The following is a 22,441-nucleotide window of genomic DNA, read 5'->3' as shown; positions in this document are numbered from 1 at the left end:
CGGAGGCAGAAGCGGCAGTCACAGCAGCCCGCTGTCTGTTCTCAAGAGCTATTCAGTTGGTTCATGAAATCGCTGGGCTGCGTGCCCTCCAGTGTTGCTCCTGGCCAATCCCGGCGCCACAGGGCGTGGTTATTGCTTATCCTATGTGGGGTTAGAAATCACGCAACGAAGGGGGATCGTGTGTGTGTGTGTGTGTGTGTGTGTGTGTGTGTGTGTGTGTGTGTGTGTGTGTGTGTCTGTCTGTCGGTGTGTCTGTCTGTCTGTCTGTCTGTCTGTCTGTCTGTCTGTGTGTCTGTCTGTCTGCACACTCACTCACACTGCTGTATTGTTGAATGTAAAAAAAAAGCACTTCATGTGTATATATATATATATATATATATTTTTTTTTTTCATTTGTGTCATAACGAATAGTATTTACATGTCTGATGTCAATACAGTTCAAAATAAAAGAATTGAGAGCGAGTTCTGCTTGAGAATGTGTATTTTACAGAAATTGCATTTTCTCCTGTTTGTCATCTCAGAGAGACCTTTTGGGTGAAAACAGGGTGTATATAAATGGATATAAGTAGAGTACAGAACATGCTAAAAGCTCACTTTTTTTTTCCTGGTGAACCCAGAGACGTACATCTTCATTTTGAGGTATTGCAAATCACTCTGGTGCTAATAGATAATTTACTGTGGGTCTTGAAAGATGACCAACAATTATGAAAATCTTTGGCCTGTGCTAAATATTGGCAGTCCTAAACTGGCCATGAATGAGTTAAAGGGACAATTCACACTTTTTTGCTTAATTCACAAATTCACAAATGAATGCACAGACCTCAGCCTACCATATTACAGAAATGGTTTTATATCAAATTCTTCATTCAGTCCATGAGGGGACATGGTGTTTAAATAAAATATCCAAAATGTTTCCCGTTGGAGGAGTCTTTTATCATGATCGCCACCTCTAGGTGGTTTTTGGACTCTCTCCACCCCAATATACCTCAGGGCACTGACATTATGACCGGCTGCTTTGAAATGAGCAGCAACTGGGCTGCGTTCATCCCCGGTTCTAATGCAGCTCCGGTGTTCACTGATTCTGGTGCGCAGGGGTTGCGTCGTCTTGCCTATATAGGCTAACCCGCAGGGACAGCGGATAAGATACACAACGTGTGTCGTACTGCATGTGATGGCCCCTTTAACCCTAGAACACTAACGTCGGGTGATTTTCACCCGGACAATTGAATTCACGTGATTTTCATTGTCTTGCTGCTGTCTGAGGTGGGCGGGTCCTTAGGTACCTTCAGGATGCTCACTGACGTCATTGAATGTAGGTTTGTTTCCCTGCTCCCATTCATGGTTTTTTCTACCGGCTACGTGTTCGGGTGATTTTCACCCGACGTTAGTGATAGAGGGTAAAATATCTTCGGGTTAGTTACAATGGTATTGTGGTGACTTTTTTTTTTTTTTCACCACACAAGTCCCATGAATGGGTGGACCGAAGGAGAAGTTGGGAGCTCCTGTTTTTTTTTTGGGGGGGGGGGGGATTTTTTTATAACGATTACCTCATTTTTCCCGAATTTGACATATTTTTTATAGTGTCCCCCATAATAAACTTTTTTGTGTTTTTTGTGATATTTCACATTTAAAAACAAAAGAAGAGTACCTCAATTTGCCATGTATTGTTGGACTTTAAGATATTTTGATGAGAAGTATGTTTTATGGGGTATATTGCATCGGGTGAAATACACCCGACGTTAGTGATGGTGTGACTTTAAATCACGTTAGTGTTCTAGGGTTGATAGAAATGTTCTGGCCAGTGTGTGGGTGATTAAAGATTTTACATTTGTGTGTGTATGAACATTGTGCGCAATTTCCGCACCGGTAGTTACCATCTGACATAACTGGTAGGTCTGTGGTTGGCTGGGGGCGCACTTCATTTTTAACCAAACGGTCTCTCAGGTTTGGCGCACGTTTAAACACCAACATTGGTTTTTCTGTGAAAACTGTTTTTAACTTGGGGTCCGACTCAATAATGTGCCAGTGCTTATTGACTGCTTTTCTAAAGTCAGACACCAGAGGAGAATACTTGATACAGCACATAGGAGATTTTCTAAGATCTTTCTTCCTCTCCTTAGGTCTTAGACATTCTTCTTGTGTTAACTGGTCAAACCGCTGCTTGGCCACATCAATCCATTCTTGCTTATAGCCTCTATTGAGGAATCTATTAGATAGGTCTGCAGCCTGCGCAGAGTAGTCTGCGTCCTCACTACAGATTCTACGTACCCGGTGAAATTGACTGATGGCTAAACTTTTGACCAGTGGTCTTGGATGGAAACTGTCCCCACGTAATATAGTGTTACGGTCGGTGGGTTTTCGAAACAGATCAGTTTTAATACCCAGTCCATCTTTGTATATCTGTACATCCAGAAAACTTATGCCATTAACTAATCACCTGAACAACTATATGAACTGCCATTTTCCTGTCTGTGCTTTGTTGATTGATTGCCTGAAGAAGACCCGTGTGGGGTCGAAACGTTGCGCTTATTCAATTATTAAATTATGGGAGCTTAACCGGTGTGCGGACATTCATTCTCTCCTACTGAATATCACGCCTTTTGCCCTGCACCTGGATGAAGGTGGGATGTGCACAGGCCTACTTTTGAAATAAAACTGAATAATGACATCACAACAGTCTAATCCTAATGCTAATTTAAAATTAGATTTGGGCATTTTGGGCAAAAGAGAAGAAATAAACCGCCCAAATTTTTTCCGGCGGCAACCTTCGGTCGCCACCGAAGCTACCTCCCCTGTTTCCAATCTCACCAGCCGCCACTGCTACATACATAACACACTACATACATATATTATACATCAGACCCTTTAGCTACTTCTGCTGTCACTCACCATGTCAAACTATACAGTAGTATGTGATGTGATGTTGATTTAATTTTTTATTTAATATTTATTTAACCAGGTAAGTCATTAAGAACAAATTCTTATTTACAATGGCGACCTGGCAGAAGGCACAACCTTTTGAGGGAAAACATTTATAGTTTTTGAGATATTAATGGTTGTTTGCCACAGCGTTTCAGCTTTATTTCATACTAGTTTCTGCTGCAGTGGCACCAGGAAGTACTTTGTTGTTGTTGTGATGTCACAGTTCATCCTATATGACGTTTGAACAGAATAAAAGTCTGAAAACCTGATGTAAAACTTGCAGGTCAACCTTTACAGAGTCAGGAATACTGACCTGAGATACACTGTTTTGACAGTACAGACCTTAGTTTGGAGAAATGTGTCAAATCAAATTAGAAAAACTGTAAATCAAAATCTTACCTGAGAGTCTCCAGTCTACAGTGTGGACTCTCCAGTCCAGCAGACAGAAGCTTCACAACTGAATCTGACAGCTTGTTCTTACTCAGGTCGAGCTCTCTCAGATGGGAGGGGTTGGACTTCAGAGCTGAGGCCAGGACTTCATAGTGAGTCTCTGAGAGTTCACAGCCAGAAAGTCTGTGATCACAGATTTAATGTAAGATTAGTTGTATGAAAGCAGAGTTGAGACTAAGCCCGCATCAAAACATACACAGCATACTACTTCTACTTCATAATAAAAGTGATGAACATGTAATATCACAAAGCAAAGCACAACAGAATGTACAGGACGCAATTCTGTAAAATGTTTTTTTTTTTTTTTTTTTTTATATATACAGATTTTAGCCTAAGCCTTAAGCCTAAGGCAGTTCATTTTAAATTCTGCTAAAACAACACAGGATTAACATGACACTCATGTAGATGAACACAACAATAACACTGTCCACAGGAAAATATTGCTGTCTGTTGTGATAAAATGTAGGTTTCCAAAACGTTTTAAGCACAGCCTCTTAAAGGACGTGGGGCCCTATCTTCCCAAAAGCGCTAATTTAGCGTTTGCGCTCGTTTAACGCCGTGTGCAATGCAAATTGGGGGCGGGCACCAGCGCATGCCTGTTATAATTGTACTGGGCATAGGCGTGCCACATGCCAAAGCAGGCGTTTCAGCGCTAAAATGTGGGGATAGATGGGATTATCCCTATCGTCAGCAGCGCGCAATTACTTTGCGCTAAGAGCTTTGAAAAGGACCTCTTACGTGCTAAATACCTCGCTGCGGTGGGAGCTCACTAATCTCCGTGCAGTGCAGCGCAGTGCAAAGTAAAATTCCTTTTGGATATGTCATTACGCACAGCCTTGCCACGCCAGGACATCAAATTATGCTGCTAAAATTGGGTATTAGCAGATCATTCAGTGAGGCAATCAACTATAACTCACTGAGAAACTTTTATCACATCGCAAAGAGGGAAATGAATTGAGAAAACTTGTTGGACAATGGACATAGGCTATTTACCTTCATAACCCGGAGGGTCGTTGGCACCACAGACGATCTGTCAATAAGCTCCCTCCATCTCTCTCTGTCCTCGCACGAGTGAGTACACTCTATGACGCATGGAGAGAATTACAGCATATTGCATGCCTTGCGCGACGGGAATCTGATTGGTTTTGATTGATGTAATGCCCAGCATTGCCTGGCCGCACTGGTGAATTTTGGGGCGCAGATGATTTTGGCACGGCTCTAATTTGCGCCTGCGACACGTGCCGTGAACGTTTCGCATCCCCGGTGAGAATTGCATCCCCAACATATTTCGGGGCTGTTTTAACTTAGAAATCAGGGAGGTCACGTCTACCCAATTATATCACTTTTAAACAGTTACATTTCTGTATAAATCATTATAATTATGCTCCTGTGAGGTGGGGATGCCTTTTTTTACACTCTGCATAACACCTGGACAGCGGACTGCAATCTTCCCTGCTTTAAGGCACGTGCAAACAGGTGTGCAAGCGCTATTAGGGGATAGCGCCTGTACGAAGATAGGGCCCAAGGTGTTTTTAATACACTGCTTACCATCAACAAATCCTATGAAAATAACAAAATCAACAATGCTTTACTCTCGTTACTTTCCATGTACCATTTTTAGCCATCAACGCGGAAGTCATTTGCTCCAATTAAACACGTGGCTTCATTGGGCACAGGCTACATGGACGAGATTTATTGGCATAACAAAATTATTGCTGATTTTGTTATTTTCATAGAATCTTTTGATGATTAACAATGCATTGAAAACACTGGCCTCATCCTTTAATTCCTGCACTCCTTGGCTGGTTTGTATTAAGCGTTCAGCCCAGGGCTCGACACTAACTTTTTTCATCATCGTCCCAGAACCGTCCCAAAATAAACCATCCCGAATTTAAAGTCTTTGTTTTTGTTATGACTGTGTCGTTTGTTTTTCTTCTTTTCTTTGTGATTCATATAGTTTATATGTAGACTCGTCAATGGACTGAGAGTCCGGTCCATTTTCCTCGTCTTTAGCTATTTCCGTGACATACTTCCTGGTTGCGGGTGTTTATCTTGTTGTCGACAGTGTCTTTGGCTCAGTCTTTCCCAGGTGCAGCTGGTTGGAGATTTGAGTGGTCTGATTACATGCTACAGTTGCTGATTGGATAGCAGCCATGTCTGTCTGCCTATCCACCTTATTTTTGAATGCCCCACTGTAAAAAATAATTGTGCGTACAAGGTCCGGTTTAACGTGACTATTGTTGCAGCTTGCCATTTCCTAATGTATTCTACTTGATTTGAAAAGATGGCTGCCTACACTCAGTCTCTTGTACCCTGGCTGAATTGAACATAACTTGGTCAAAAAGTATGTAACATAGAAAATAAAACAACCCGTAATATCTTAATTTTATGTAGAATGCAGAGGACATGTAACTGTTTAGTTAAACTTGCATTCCAGGAATATTGTGCTCTTAAGATGACGTTAGTGGCTCGAGTCTGTTTCGTCCTGAAACCCAAACGCTTTGCGGTGGTGGTTTTAGCGTAACCTATGTGCGATTCGAGGCGTAAAGTATGTGCGTTTTAGCGTAACTTATGTGGGATTCGAGGCGTAACCCATGTGGGGTTTGGCGTAACCTATGTGCGATTCGAAATAACGTATCCGAGATAGAAAACGTTATGAATATAGCCACGTTATAAACAACAAACTAACGCCGGTGATCCGTATGGAAACAGTGTTACTCGAAATGGTTAATATTGGCCACAGCAGGCGATTACCCATGAATGCACTGCGCTCTTAACACGTTCACTGCCAACGACGAGTTGAGTCGTCAAAATTTTTTTTTTTTTTTTTTGACGGTGCTACGTGGATCAATGCCCCCCACGTCTCCTATAAAAATATTGGAGGTATTGAATGTGTATAATCTATTTTACCGACCAACTAAGTGGCGACAGTGCTCTCCCGACTCTCTCCGAAAGCCAACCAAAAACAGCCGCGGGAGGAAGCCATTCTCAAGGAAATGGCTTGGCGAAAACGCTTTCGATTTCACACACACACACACACACACACACACACACACACACACACACACACGCGCGCGCGCGCGCGCGCGCACACACACACACACACTCGAGTACCTTTGAGCATAAATAAGACCAGAATCGCAAAAGCTTCATCAAAGCTCTCAACCACACCCCAAGAAACGAACGAGCCCGTTTTACAGTAATCCAGACTCGCCCGAGAGCGGCCGCGCCGCACAGACGAGCAGCAGCAGCAGCAGCAGCACACCGAGAGCGGAGTACGCCTCAAGATTGGAAGAAGGGGATCGCGAAGGAATTTCTCTCCCGTGTCTAACCCCCCCCCTCGCCTCTCCTCTCCTCTTCCCCGCTCCTGCGATTCCCGTCTCTTTTTTTGGGATCTGTGAGGCAACAGAAACTCGCCTGTGACAAAACACTGCAAAGCCACCAGAGACACACCTAAGGAGGGAGGAGTTTGGAGACACACACACACACACACACACACACACACACACACACACACACACACACACACACACACACAATACAGTATACAGACTTGCCCAAGGGCACCCATAATCACAGGCACGTGAGGTGGTTCTAAAAATCAATTTATCTCAAAACTCTCTGAAAATCTCTGAAACCATGCTGTACTCAACGGCTAATATCTACATAACTACTAACTCTACAAACTAACTCTTTTAGACAGAGAAAGCACACATTCTATTAGTACTTTTGTGAACTTTGTGTTCACAAAGTCCAAGCAGAAAAGAATCCTCGGCTCTTGTAAAATGAGCCAGAATCCTCAAAAAAAACCTCTGGCAGAAGCTAACTACAGTATTGAAAAACGGCTGGCAGTGAATGTGTTAAAGGGATATTTATCGACGAGATTTTTGCCAAGCTGGACCTGATTAGTGATTTGCTCCGTTCGCCCAGACGGGTGTCAAGCTGTCAGCAACAAGGCTGGGAGGATCACACCGGAAGAAGCACCCATCAGCAGATCAGGCAAAAATGGCCGCCAAAAATAAGGTGGATATAGGGGACTCATTCCAACATGGCGATGGAGTGGTACTGGAGTGTGAGACCTGTACCCTCTCATCTGCGCACTTACACCTTGGTTCATTCAATTGTTTTTCTTTGTGCATTTTGGTCTTTATTTCTAAATCATGTTTCTTTCTTTGTGTGTTGCAGGAACGAGGGGCTACCTGTTGTGTTGGAGAACAGCAGTGCCGACTGAGAGGTTAACATCAGGTAATAGTGAAGGCGGCGGCCTGCTGGACCAGATTTCCCTGTCAGTAGAGCGTCCTCGTTCCTCTTTTTTTACATTTTTGAACAATAAACCATTTTTGTTGCAAATTTGATACTTGTTTCTGTGCATTTCATGTTACGGTCCTAACCTTAGACTTAGGGCGTAACAGTTTTCTACATTATTATTTGTTAAAATCATCCAAAGTGACCTTTAACAAAAATAAATAATTTACACCGACCCATATATCCGCTTCCAGCAGATGTACCCGCCTTATATCCGTTGGGAACTATTGGACTCTGATTGTCCCGCCTGATGGCCTGATTAGTCCAATCAGAGCTCATTATTTTAACCCAAGTTTCACTTTGTGTTTTGACCAACTTTCTTCCTGCATAAAGTAAAGACTGCTAGGTGGGAGCATTTGCAAATTGTGGGAACCAACGTGTCCGTTTTTAAGAGACTACGGGCCCTATCTTGGTACAGGCGATATCCCCCATTTGCGCTTGCGCACCTGTTTGCGCGTGCCTTAAGGCAGGGAAGATAGCGGTCTGCCTTGCGCATTTTGTCCAGGTGTTATGCCGAGTTTTGTAGCCCCGCTCGGCAGCAGCTAAACGCATCCCCACCTCACGGGAGCATAATTGTAATGATTTATAAAGAAATGTAACTGTTTAAAAGTGATATAATTGGGTAGACGTGACCTCCCTGATTTCTAAGTTAAAACAGCCCCGAAATATGTTGGGGATGCAATTCTCAGCGGGGATGCGGAAACGTTCACGGCACGTGCCGCAGGCGCAAATTAGAGATGTGCCAAAATCATCTGCGCCCCCAAAATGCCTGCGCAAGCAGGATTTGGGCGGTCTTAAGTACCAGAATTATTCACGGGTGTGGCCAGGCAATGCCTGGGCGTTACATTAATAAAACCAATCGGATTCCCGTCTCGCAATATCGCTGTTTGCGTGAGGCATGCAATATGCTGTAATTCTCTCCATGCGTAATAGTGGACTCACTCGTGCCGAGGACAGAGAGAGATGGAGAGAGCTTATTGACAGATCGTCTGTAGTGCCAACAACCCTCTGGGTTATGAAGGTGAGTACTGACATTTAATAATTTTACATTTGCAATTGTACTAATTTGTTTGTATGTTTGGACCCCAGGAAGACTAGCTGGTTGCTATGGCACCAGCTAATGGGGATCCTTAATAAAATCAAATCAAAATAGCCTATGTCCATTGTCCAACAGGTTTTCTCAATTCATTTCCATCTTGGCGATGTGATAAAAGTTTCTCAGTGAGTTATAGTTGATTGCCTCACTGAATTATCTGCTAATACCCAATTTTAGCAGCAGAATTTGATGTCCTGGCGAGGTAAGGCTGTGCCTAATGACATATCCAAAAAGAATTTTACTCTGCACTGCGCTGCGCTGCATGGAGATGCACTCAAGCGCAACGGGGTATTTAATGTGTAAGAGGTGCTTTTAAAAGCTCTTAGCGCAAAGTAATCCCCACATTTTTGCGCTCAAACACCTAGTTTGGCATGTGGCACTATATGTCCAGTACAATTATAACAGGCATGCGCTTGTCCACGCCCCCAATTTGCATTGCACGCAGCGTTAAACAATCGCAAACGATAAATTACCGCTTTTGCTAAGATAGGGCCCTACATCTGGACTAACCGAGCCTCTCTGCAGTTCCTCACAGCTGGGAACAGTCTGATTCGTCCCTCCTTTGATGTGTTGTACGCGTTCGGGTCGAACACATCCAGAACCTCCTCTGACATCTGCAGCATGTAGGCCAGAGCTGAGCAGTGGACCATAGAGAGTTTCTTCTTTGACTTGTTCTTTGACTCCAGGAACTTTTGCATCTCCTGTTGTACTAAGTGGTGGTTCATCTCCATCAAACAGTGGAAGATGTTGATGCTTCTATCAGGAGATATATTGGAATTATTGGTCTTCTTCAGGTGGCTGATGGCTCTCTGAATGCTGTCTGGACTGCTCTCTGTCTGACCCAGCAGACCTCCTAAGAGACTCTGGTTGGACTCCAGTGAGAGGCCATGAAGGAAGCGGACAAAAAGGTCCAGGTGGCCATTTTTACTCTTCAGGGCTTTGACCAAGGCTTTCTTCAGGAAGACATCAAGGGATTGATCACATTTACGCCAGTCTTCTCCCAGGAATGTGCTCAGTACGTTCTCTGCCCTGTTTGTGTAACAGTGGAACATGTAGACTGCAGCGAGAAACTCCTGGATGCTCAGATGAACAAAGCAGTAGACGGTCTTCTGGAAGAGCACACACTCTCTTTTGAAGATCTCTGTGCACACTCCTGAGAACACCAAGGCCTCACTGACATCAAGACCACACTCCTCCAGGTCTTCTTGGTAGAACAGGAGGTTGCCTGCCTGCAGATGATCAAACGCCAGCTTCCCCAGCTTCAGAAGAACGTCCCTGTCTGTCTCCATCAGCTGCTGTTGAATCATATCATGGCTCTCATCATACTTCTGCTTCTTCCTCTCTGTCTGAACCAGCAGGAAGTGTGAGTACATCTCAGTCAGGGTCTTAGGCAGCTCTCCTCTCTGGTCTGTAGTCAACATGTGCTCCAGAACTGTACCAGTGATCCAACAGAAGACTGGGATGTGGCACATGATGTGGAGGGTCCTGGATGCCTTGATGTGTGAGATGATTCTGCTGGACAGCTCCTCATCAGTGGATCTCCTCTTGAAGTACTCTTCCTTCTGGGGATCAGTGAACCCTCGTACTTCTGTCACTCTGTCTACACATGTAGGAGGGATCTGATTGGCTGCTGCAGGTCTGGAAGTTATCCAGAGGAGAGCCAAGGGAAGCAGATTCCCCTTGATGAGGTTTGTCAACAGCACATCTACTGATGATACCTGTGTGACATCAGACACAACCTCATTGTTGTGGAAATCCAATGGAAGTCTGCTTTCATCCAGGCCATCAAAGATGAACACAACTTTACAGACTGCAAGGTTCTCTGCTGTGACCCTCTGTAAGGTTGGGTGGAAAACATGGAGCAGCATGAGAAGACTGTGCCGCTCATCTCTGATCAAGTTCAGCTCCCGGAATGAAAGCAGAATCACAAGACTGACGTCTTGATTTTCCAAGCCCTCTGCCCAGTCCAGAGTGAACTTCTTCACTGAGAAGGTTTTTCCAATTCCAGCAACACCATTCGTAAGAACTACTCTGATGTGTGTCTCTTGGTCAGGTAAGGGTTTAAAGATGTCGTGGCACTTGATCTGAGTGTCATGGAGAGTCTCCATCTTGGATGCTGTCTCCAGCTGCCACACCTCATGTTGGGTATTAACCTCTTCACTCTGTCCCACTGTGATGTAGAGTGCAGTGTAGATCCTATTGAGGGGAGTTCCAATTCCTGCTTCAGCTGTTCCTTCTGTTCCTTCTGTCACAAATTCACATCTCATTATCAGAATGATCTTATGCTCGTCTAAAACCTCCTGCAAGCTGCTGTCCACTGGAAGAGAAGAAAAAATAAACTTAGTATTTCACAGATATGCTGTTGTTTCCTGGTTTTAGAAATGGTGACAACAGCAGACAGAACCCCAGTCTTACATTGTGCAATGCTGGTTTGACTGGGTGTCTGCAGTCCAGATCTTGTTGTGGACCTTTTTCCACACTGGGGACAGGCGGAGTCTCCTGATGAACCGGACTGGGCCCAGTATGAGGTGATGCACTGTCTGCAGAACCTGTGTCCACACCTGGTAGAGACTGGATCCCTCAGGACCCAATGACACAATGCACAGCAGGACAGCTGCTGCTTCACAACACCTTGACTCCTCTTCCTCATTCTGTGGGGATGAAGGCAATATATTATGACTGATCAGATAAAGATTTAACTAAAAAACTATAATTTGAACAAAAGTTTGAACTATCTCTTGTTCAAATTGTAAAACTATTAAAATATTTTGCCTATACTATCTATCTACTGTAGATGCTCAGATATCATTGTGCTGCCATCACATGTAAAGTTTATTTTCACATGTATCTGTTGTCATAGTTGTAGTTTAATCAGTGGAGTCAACATTGCATACCCATCATGGATAAATGTCACTGTGGTGATCATGGATGAATGCAACATTGTAACAGTTTTTCTGTTTGTTTCTGTAATTATCATTAATGAATGTTCAGCTCAATACAAACAACACACAGTCCTATTACATCAACACTGATGACATTTGTTACAGAACACAGACAGTGTCTGGCAGTCATTAGTAAATAAATAAGTTCAATTCTTGATAACCTCTGAGTACAGATAGTGTTAGCAGGGCACAGACATTGATCACAGCAGTTAGGGTAGATACAATGGTAGAGTTCCATCACATTAGATCTACAGTATCAATCACTGTCTCTGTTTACCAAGCCCCCAGGAATAGCGCTGGGTTGTGAAGCCATTTGAACATGGTGGCGAAGCTCTGTATTGCAAGTCACGTGACGCCATGCAGCCCAGAAAGGAAAATTCCCATCCACTTGCGTGGGGACCCCGGCAGCTGTTAAACCAAGGGGATGTTTTCCCGGGTGTCACTCAAAGTATAAAACGACTCTTTTAATTATCAAATAATTATTTATGGTTCATTTTTTCTTCAGAAGCCACTAAGAGCCGTATACGGGTGTATTTTCTTCTTTTAATACATCCATGGGTGGGAGGGGTGGGAGACGTCATGGGATACGTCATGGTACACATGCGCACTTCGCCTTAGGCCGCATGGTCAGGAAGTAAAACCAGGAAGAAAACCCCCCCATGATGACTTCATGCGCCAGTGAGCAGCCTCCATCCGAATGCATGGGTGGGCGTGGCTCTGCCCCTATTCAGTTATTTTTATACATCCATGGTGTTTACATGTCAAACACAAACATTTCCTGTGGGCGTGTCTTATGCGTGTGGCCAGCAGTGAGCTGTTGTGGCTTTTAAGGTGGGGCTAGCAGGATGAGGGAATTTGAGCAACTCGGGGAGGGGGCGGGACTAAGGGTCAACAACGTCAGTCCGATATCAGATTTGTGAATTACGTCAGTATCGGCACCCCATACTGATATTGCATCAGTATCATCTCTTACTCAAGGTCAAGGTCAAAGTTACTTTATTTGTACCCATAGGTAGATTTGGTTGCAGGGAGTCACTACATTTTAAAAAGGCTCAGACAATAGACAGTAGACAGACATGAAAGTGGCAAGTGTCATAGTTCCAAACATCATCATATTCTTTTTTAATATTTAAAAAAATATGTAAGACAACATTGGGGCCCGGAGATTTGCTTCATGAACACAGTCCTCTCATATTGTGATGCAACAGTGAAGGAAACTATCCTAAATGACACAACACAACATTTTCCCTTCATCAATATTACTCAAGTTTGATCAGGTATACAGGCTTACAGTATAACAGTCCTCTTACCTTGTGTCTGAAGGTCCAGGTTCATTACTGAAGTGTGGAGGATCATCTTTAGACCAGTCAGTCTTCATAGACAGACAGGTACTCCAGGGTCTCCAGGGTACTGGAGACTCTGCTCTCTGCCTAAGGTGCTGACCTCTGCAAATCAAAAGAAAAGGCAACATGTTTTCAGAGGTGATCAAACACAACAACTCTGCTTTCTGGGATAATTGATGTGAAGTTTTAATTGTATAATTAGTTTGTATGCACACATTATGAATTAGGAGGAACGAAAAACAAAAAATTTGGGGAATAAAATGTCTTCTGTGTGCATGAATCCAGCCAAACTGACGGCAGGTCTGACCCACATCCAGGAAGTGAAATATACTGTATATCTTGTCCTCCATAAAACATGTTTTTTCTCCCTATGGTCACTCCTTGTCTCTGTATTTTTCAGTGCAATTGTGTAGGTTATCAAATAACATTTCTTCATTACAGTATAACAGTCCTCTTACCTTGTGTCTGAAGGTCCAGGTTCATTACTGAAGTTTAGAGGATAATCTTTAGACCAGTCACTCTTCATAGACAGACAGCTGGGTACTGGAGACTCTGCTCTCTGCCTGTGGTACTGACCTCTGGAAACACAAATGTTTGATACATATCATTAGTTCTAGTGACTTCAAATTCATGTTTTGCTCTCATATTCTACTATTGTCTTCATTTGTTGATTTCTATTTTATTTGTTTAGATTATTTTGATTATTTCTTATGTTTAGATTATTATCATAGATTATACGTGTACATGTACACGTACTTTAAACGCCCACTGGCAAAAAGGGTGTGTGACCAATGTCAAAAAGGCACCTACATTTCAAATGGATTCACCTAACATCACAAAACTCTGTAGAAAGGTTGGTGGAGGTATGTATTCTACAGAGTGCCCTCTAGTGTTTATATGTTTTCCTTTGTTTTCATACTGTATGTATTAATACTTTCATATTGAACATACTTTTCATTCATGTTTCTTGGCCTTGTTATGTTCTAGTGGTAGAACAGGTCAGTCTGTCATCTGTTGCAGACATTTCTACACATTTTGCCAGGCTGGTTTTCATCATCTGTATCTGTTGATCCAAACTCACATTCACATGAGTGATGACTTGTTTGACTCAGGAGAGGCTTTCCAGTTGATTGGCTGTGTCATTTAAGTCCCCTCCCCTTTCCTAATTGACTGTTTCTCATTATATCTATTGATCCCAGAAGTTGCATTAATGGTAACTATGATTAACTCAGTATGTAGGACATATGTATGTTATTTATTTATTTATTTATTTATTTGTTTATTTATTTATTTTAGGTAGGACTTAAAAGAGCCACAACTACAGCACCCATGAAGGAGTGGCTCTAGAGCCTCGGGTTGAGTATCACTGATAGAACTTGTATGTAGGACTTGATTGATAAATGTATCTTAACACTGTGTGAAAAGAATGTGAGAGCTAATAATGATGTGATGAGACCAAGGAGGCATTGTTTTAAGTAACCAATAAGCTGTTTTAGGCTTTGATATTTGTTTCATAGGGACAAACAGTTTCCATCTTATCACAAATTAAATGCTTGTTGTGTTTGCAATTGTCAGTTGTGTTATATTTAATTCCAGCCACTCTGGCTTATATTTTATTTAGTTTAGTTGAAATTATTTGTCGCTCAATTGATCCAAATCTACAGAGATCATTAAAATGTATCTCATTTTATTGTTAACTTATTCTTAGTGAATGAAATAATAGTATGTTTTTCTACTCAAATAGCAATGAGCCTGTATTTTTCTCTTTCCAGGATTCCTTCATATCTTTACTACTAGCTTGATTTCATGAATACAATCTCATTGAACCGTATTCCATCAGGTAGGCTTACAGTATAACAGTCCTCTTACCTTGTGTCTGAAGGTCCAGGTTCATTACTGAAGTTTAGAGGATGATCTTTAGACCAGTCAGTCTTCATAGACAGACAGCTGGGTACTGGAGACTCTGCTCTCTGTCTGTGGTACTGACCTCTGCAAATCAGAAGAAAAGGCAACATGTTTTCAGAGGTGGTTGAACTCAACGGCTCGACTTTTTGGGATAATTGATCTGAGGTTTTAACACGTTCACTGCCGTCGACGAGTTATCTCGTCAAAAAAAATCCAACGGTTGACTGCCGTCGACGAGTTATCTCGTCAAACTGTTTTTTCAGTGGTTTCCACTAGCTGGCGCCCTTGGGCAATAGGTGAATGTGGATCCGACCTCTCCCGCTGCTCCGGAAGTACTCTAACAAAGATTTGTATATAAGGAAGGCGGGATCCTTTGTTCGGGGTGAGTTTATAGTAGGTTGGTGAGATAGAGAGACATAGCATTACATAGCGATTTATAGATACAGATATTCAGCAATTATAGTCAGATTTAGAGTGAGTTGGTTAGCGTAGTTGATTTAGTTTGTTAGTTGTTAGTACAGTAGTAGTGTTTAGTATAGTCTTTATAGTAGATCTTTAGTTTAGATAGTTAGCGCGTAGTTACAGTTAGTGTTCATTGTAGTTAGCTTAGCTCATTTAGCGTTAGCGTTAGCGTCAGTTCATTTGACTATTTAGCGTTTATTCTAGTTCAGTTTGATCGAGTTGGTAGCCGGTAGATTAGCCTTATTTCAGTTCAGTTTGATCTAGTCGTAGCAGTAGTTGTTTTATTTCAGTTTAGTTTAGTTAGTATTTTCAGTTTTTAGTTTAGTTGGGAGTGGGTGCGTGTTTGTGCCATGCCGGCCAAACGCAAGCGGTCTTCGGCCAAACGCAAGCGATCGGCGGATCAGCGATCATTGCTCGATTTCTTTTCCGTCCGAAATGAGCTTGTGCCAGAGACCGATTCCGAGGTCTCGGATGAAGAACGGGGTGAGCCCATGCATGTCGCGGCTGCGGCTGCTGGGCTGACTGAGTCCGAGTCGAGTGACCTCACGTCTTCCCCAGACGCGGAGGATTCTGGAGAAGAATGGGCCCCGTCCAGGAGCGAAGCTCCACAGAGCAGTGGTAAGACGATGTTTGAGATGACTTGTGTAACTTGTGTAAATGTAATTACTATGACTGTACAAAAGCCAGCAGTCAGTCAATTCATTTTACTGAATTTCAGACTCTGAAGATGAGCCTGTAGCCAGCTGTAGTGGTACAGCATCTGGTGCCACAGCCTCTGGTGCCAGGAAAATGGGTAAGATCACACTTCAGAATCAGGTTTATTTTCACATCACAGGTTCCAGCCAGAATTCCAGAAATTCTAGAACTCCAGAATTCAGTACCACACATATGAAAAACACTATTTTATGGTAATTATGTATTTCTATAATTTGCAGATTGTGGCAGTGGAGCTGGAAGTGGGAAACGTCCTCAGCCTGCAGGTCCTCCTGAGTGGTGTGACGTTGACTGGGAGCCAACCCACATCCCCTTCACAGCAGAACCGGGTCCTCATAGTGGTGGTGCTGCTCAACCAGTGGACTTCTTCCAGCTCTTCCTGAACGATGAGCTGCTCCAGGACATTGTAGAACAAACTAACCTGTATGCCCAGCAGTGCATCAGTCAGGTCAGTGAGGCTCTGTCACATTCAAGGCTTGGGAAGTGGAAGGACACTACAGTGGCAGAAATCAAGAGCTTCTTGGGACTATACTTCCTCACTGGGATCGTCGTCAAGCCTGAACTGTCCATGTACTGGTCCACAAATGAACTGATTGCTACCCCCCACTTCAACAGAACCATGTCTCGCAACCGCTTTCAGCTCCTAACACGATTCCTCCATTTCAGTAACAATGATGATGTTGACGATGCAGACAGGTTGTTCAAGGTCCGGGCAGTTTTGAACGACCTGTTAGAAAAGTTCAGAGCCATGTTCACACGAAGTGAAAACATCAGTATTGATGAGGGGATGCTCCTGTGGCGTGGGCGGTTGGCCTTCAAAGTGTACAACCCACAGAAACCCATAAAGTATGGGATAAAGTCTTACATCCTCTGTGACTCCCAGACAGGTTACTGCTACAGCATGAAGCCGTACTGTGGTGAGCGGTCCTCCCTAGGCGAGACGGTGGAGTTCCTCCTCGGGGACTTGGCAGGGCAGGGTTACCACTTATACATGGACAACTATTACAACTCTGTTGCAATGTGTGCACAGCTGCTGAAGTGTCAGACCCATGTCTGTGGCACTCTGAGGAGGAACAGGGGCGAGCCACCTGCTACCATGGTTACCAACCACACCGTGACGCTGGGGGAAACGGTCATGCGCCACAATGGTAGCACCATGGTTCTGGCCTGGCGCGACAAACGAATCGTGAAAATGGTTTCCACTATGCACGACGACACGATGGAGACAGTGCAGGTCAGGCAGAAAGGCAGCAGAGAGAGGGTCCCACACGCAAAACCCAAGTGCGTTGTAGACTACAACAAGTACATGAATGGGGTCGACAGATTGGACCAGAACATCGCGTACTATCCATTTGCCAGGAAGACATCCAGGTGGCCCTTCAAATTTGTCATGTACATGTTTCAGATGTCTTTTTATAACGCCTTTGTTCTGTACAAAGCTAAACACCCTCAGAGAAAGTGTGGGGGGTGGGGGGGGGGGGCAGTGACCAACCTGCAACCATTCCCCGGGCACCATACCTGGACCCTCAAAGCAGGCTGCAGGTCAATCTAGCGGGCCATGTACTGGTCATGATACCACCCACACCCAAAAAAGATGCCCCAACGAAGAGGTGTAGGGTTTGTGCAAGGAATGATGTTAGAAGCGAGACACGCTACTATTGTAAAAAATGTCGGGTCCCATTACACAGGGCTCACTGCTATGAGGTGTACCACTCGATGGAGAACTATGCTGTGTGGTGCTGAGTAGGCATGGGTCGTAAAAAAAAAAAAAAAAAACTGCCAGGGAGGTTTTGTTTTTGATGCTCTTTGATTGATTGTTTGCTAGCTCGCAGGAATACATAAAAAGTACCTGCCGATTTTCATGTAACTTTGTGGATGGGTGTAACATGGGCCAAGGAAGTACCCATTACATTTTGGAGCAGTTCTGGATTCGGTGTACGAGCCCAAACCGGTTTGATCACATGCGAACCGAAAAAACCTATAAAAAAAATAAAAAAAATAAAAAAAATAAAAAAAAGCTGAGTGACCTGTGGTCTGCTCTTGTTTTGTATTTATTTTGACATTTATTTATTTTATTATTGTATTATTCCTCTATTATTGAAAACAACTATTGTTCAGATGTCTGATGTCTCACTGATGCCAAAAATAAATGGTTAAAGTGACTGTTCTGCCTGTTTGATTGAATTTCACAAAACTGCATTTTTCTCAGCTTTCCTTCTCAGACGCTGAAACCATGCTGTATTCAACGGCTAATATCTACATAACAGAACATGATAAAAACTAACTCTTTTAGACAGAGAAAGCACACATATTAGTTCTTTTTAGATGTTTTGTGTTCACAAAGTCCTAGCAGAAAATAATCCTCGGCTCTTGTAAGATGAGCCAGAATCCTCAAAAAAAACCTTGGCAGAAGCTACCTACAGTATTGAAAAAACGGCTGGCAGTGAATGTGTTAATTGTGGCAACATAATTATTTTGTGTGAAAACATGATGAATTCGCAGGAAAGAAAAACAATAAATTGAGGGAACAAAATGTCTTCTGCATGAATTGAGCCAAACTGACGGCAGGTCTGACCCACATCCAGGAAGTGAAATGTATCTCATGAGCACCTTCTTCTATATATTGTCCTCCATAAAATGTGTTTTCTCTCCCTATGGTCACTCCTGGTCTCTGTAGTTTTCACTACAATAGTGTAGATTATCAAACCACATTTCCTCATTACAGTATAACAGTCCTCTTACCTTGTGTCTGAAGGTTCAGGTTCATTACTGAAGTTTATAAAATCATTTTTAGACCAGTCACTCTTCATAGACAGACAGCTGGGTACTGGAGACTCTGCTCTCTGTCTGTGGTACTGACCTCTGCAAACACAAATGTTTTATACATATCATTAGTTCTAGTAAATACAGGCAACTTTAAATTAACGTTTTGTCCTCATATTTTACTATTTCCTTCATTTGTTGATTTCTATTTTATCTTTTAGATTATGCATGAGAAATGTTATAGTTACCACTGCCAACAGAGTTGACTGGGAGGTTATGTTTTCACTCCCATTTATCCGGTTGTTTGTTTCATCTCAAAAAGTTATACGATATTATAAGATTATAAGATATTGCTGACACTAAATGGAGAATAGCCTATGGATGCCTTTATCGTCACTGTGCTAACCCTAACCCTACAAAGAGCAATACAGCCCTCGCTGCTATTTAGCTTAGCGCTACAATGGTAGTGAATGATACAGCTGCCTACTTCCATTCAGTCACCCAAAATACACATTCCACCAGCTCCAGAAACACTCACATGTACATGTTGTGAGTCGTGTACTCACCACACGATGAAATAATACTCCAAAGTTCCTGGAAACGGTCATTTTCAAAGTAAATCCACACACCGAGATCTAACAAAGAGTAACCAAACTAACGAAGAGTAACTGAATTTACTTCCTCGTTTGCCATGAGGCGCTGTACACAGGCGCCTCATGGCAAAAGTCCCAGTATAACATATATCAGTCCTCTTACCTTGTGTCTGAAGGTCCAGGTTCATTACTGAAGAATGGATGATCATCTTTAGACCAGTCACTCTTCATAGACAGACAGCTGGGTACTGGTAGTCAGGGATCCAGTCACCCAAAATTTGAGAGGACCTGACATGGCATGCTATACTTTTTGTTTGTGTTTTATCTATTAATTTGGACATTAAGGTTCACTGAATGAGAGGTCTGCTCTGCCGGAAACCTCGCGAAAAAAAGTTGCGGCTATTTTTGGATATGAAGCATATGAAGCCTTTATTTTTTGACCGAAAAATGTGAAAGAGGTTTTTTTCCTCAAAGTCCTCTGTGGGTTGCATAGGCTGTCAATAAATTCATCCCAGGTACACAGAACATGTGTGTTGACAACACCAAGTTAAGAAATACACTTACAAAACCTTTCCAAATGATTTATAGCCATTTTCTATTACAAAAAAGCACTCGTTTTTTTAATTTTCTCCATTATTTTCATCTTTACTTTGTTAGTAAGCAATTATATCCTGAAATATGACATCAGCCAATGTGTCATTCTGTTCAGCAGATATATTAGTCGTTCCACACTAAAGATTATTAAAATCAACCCAAAATCAATGGATCTGTGGTGATTTTATTACCTTTATGCTCGAAATTCCTTGAGACATGTTTTTAGTTTTAACAAAACCCTGTACCCCAAAGACAATACTTGTAACACAAGAAATTCAAAACAACAAAATGATTTTAATCACAAAATGTACACTGGATGACAAGCCAACAAAACAATTATTGTTATACAGCTTAATTTGGATAGATTGTGACCAGTATCTAGAAAACATTAAATTAAACATTAGCTGAACAAAATGATTGAACACAACACATTAAAAAAAGAAAGAAAAAAGACTGGCAACAAGGTCTATAATATAACAAAATTAACTTTGCAATGAACAAAATAACTCAATCACTGTCACTGTCTTCAAGTGTGAGAAATAACTCAATCACTGTCACTGTCTTCAAGTGTGAGTTCAATCGTTGAACATTTGTTGGGGTCCCCAGTGCAGAGACATGCGATGACACACTTGACATTGGCTCTCACATAAGAGCATCCTCGGGCACACATGCTTTTCTTGCAGTGACAGTATTTGGTGTGTTTGAATTCTGCAGGTTTTGCCTCCTTCAGCATCATGGTTGCCATCAGCTTACCCCTGACAAGCTCTCTGCCGAAGTCAGTGGCAACAGGGTAGGTTGGTTGAGACATGTGTGCTCGCTTGCATACAGCCAACTGATGCAGGGCTCGGCGAAGATGTAACTGGAACGAAGGCATCTTCGGTAGGTGGAAGGCAATGCATGTCTCCTTTGATAATGCCAAAGAGATGGGCTCGCAGTGCATCCAAATTACCACTGAAGTCACTCCTCTCATACAGTGACACCATGTACCGCCCAGCCGCTGTCACAACATCTTCTTTAACATCCAGGCTTTCCCCAGGGTTACCGTATCTGCACAGGGGCAGAAGGTCTTCCAGGTGATCAACGGCAGTTTTGTAGGCGTGCTTTTTTCCTCTTCTGTAGAGCTAGCTGTAGAGATAGCTCACTGTATCACAGCACAAGCTCAAGGATCTGGGACTAAACACAGCAATGTGTGACTGGATCCTGGACTTTCTGACAGACCGCCGCCAGGTGGTGAGAGTGGGCAACCTCACCTCCCCACTGACCATCAGCATAGGAGTGCCCCAGGGATGCGTCTCCAGCCCCTTCTGGTATGACCTCTACACCCACGACTGCGTGGCGACTCAAACCTCGAACACCATCGTGAAGTTTGCAGACGACACAGCGGTCGTGGGGCTGATCTCCAGGAGTGACGAGACGGCCTACAGAAAGGAGGTGGAGGCCCTGGAACAATGGTGCCAGGACAACCACCTCTCTCTACATGTCTCCAAGACCAAGGAGATCATTGTAGACTACAGGAGGGGGGCACACCCCCCCCCCCCAATCACCATCAATGGCACAGTGGTGGAAAAGGTGGACAGCTTCAAGTACCTGGGAGTCAACACTCACCAGGACCTGACATGGGCCAGCCACACCGACACTGTTGTCAAAAAGGCCCAACAGCGACTACACGGACTGACGCCTGAAGAAATTTGGGCTAAGGCCAAAAATCCTCAGGGACTTCTACAGAGGCACCATTGAAAGCCTGCTGACTGGCTGCTTCACCACCTGGTACGGGAACTGTACCACCATGGACCGCAGGGCACTAAGAAGAGTGAGGCACGCGGCCCAGCACGTAACAGGATGTGAGCTACCAGAACTGCAGGAACTGTACAATCAGCGGTGCCTCAGGAGGTCCCTGAAGATCATCAAGGACACATACCACCCCCACAACAGCCCGTTCTCCCTGTTACCCTCAGGGAGGAGATACAGGGTCCCAAAAGCACGAACAAATCACCTGAGGGACAGTTTCTTCCCGCAGGCCACGAGACTCCTTAACACACACAAATAAACAATCATGTAGCAGCTGCTACCATTACATATGATAATTATGCCTATGTTATTTGCACCTGTGCAAACAGAATGTTTAATTATGTTTTAAGGTGTCTACGCTAGAAAAGAAAAGGAAAAGTTTACTGTTATTGCTTGTTGTTCTCTTGTTTTACTGCATCTATATGCATGTATGTTTTTGCACTGTTATACTGTTATTTGCACTATGTTGTAACGTAATGTTGTAAGAATTTCACACGTGATACTTGTACTACGGAGTGACAATAAAAATCTTGAATCTTGAATCTTGAATCCAGTCAGTATGTA

At 43.2% G+C, this 22,441-nt stretch overlaps 1 protein-coding gene across 1 annotated transcript in view; it reads right to left on the bottom strand.

Annotated features, from left to right (window-relative positions):
* Nucleotides 1-22,441, bottom strand: part of LOC310791304 (uncharacterized protein) — a 221,587-nt gene that overhangs the window by 84,217 nt on the left and 114,929 nt on the right. The window contains exon 13 of the mRNA XM_083652991.1: nucleotides 3,322-3,495. Coding sequence (XP_083509117.1) covers nucleotides 3,322-3,495 — 174 coding nt within the window. The remainder of the gene's footprint in view (nucleotides 1-3,321; nucleotides 3,496-22,441) is intronic.

Source organism: Poromitra crassiceps, assembly GCF_964638095.1.
Source record: "Poromitra crassiceps genome assembly, chromosome: 16".
In the NCBI taxonomy this organism is placed as follows: domain Eukaryota; kingdom Metazoa; phylum Chordata; class Actinopteri; order Beryciformes; family Melamphaidae; genus Poromitra; species Poromitra crassiceps.
The sequence above is the reverse complement of the archived record's forward strand: the minus strand, read 5'-3'. Positions and strand labels throughout refer to the sequence as shown.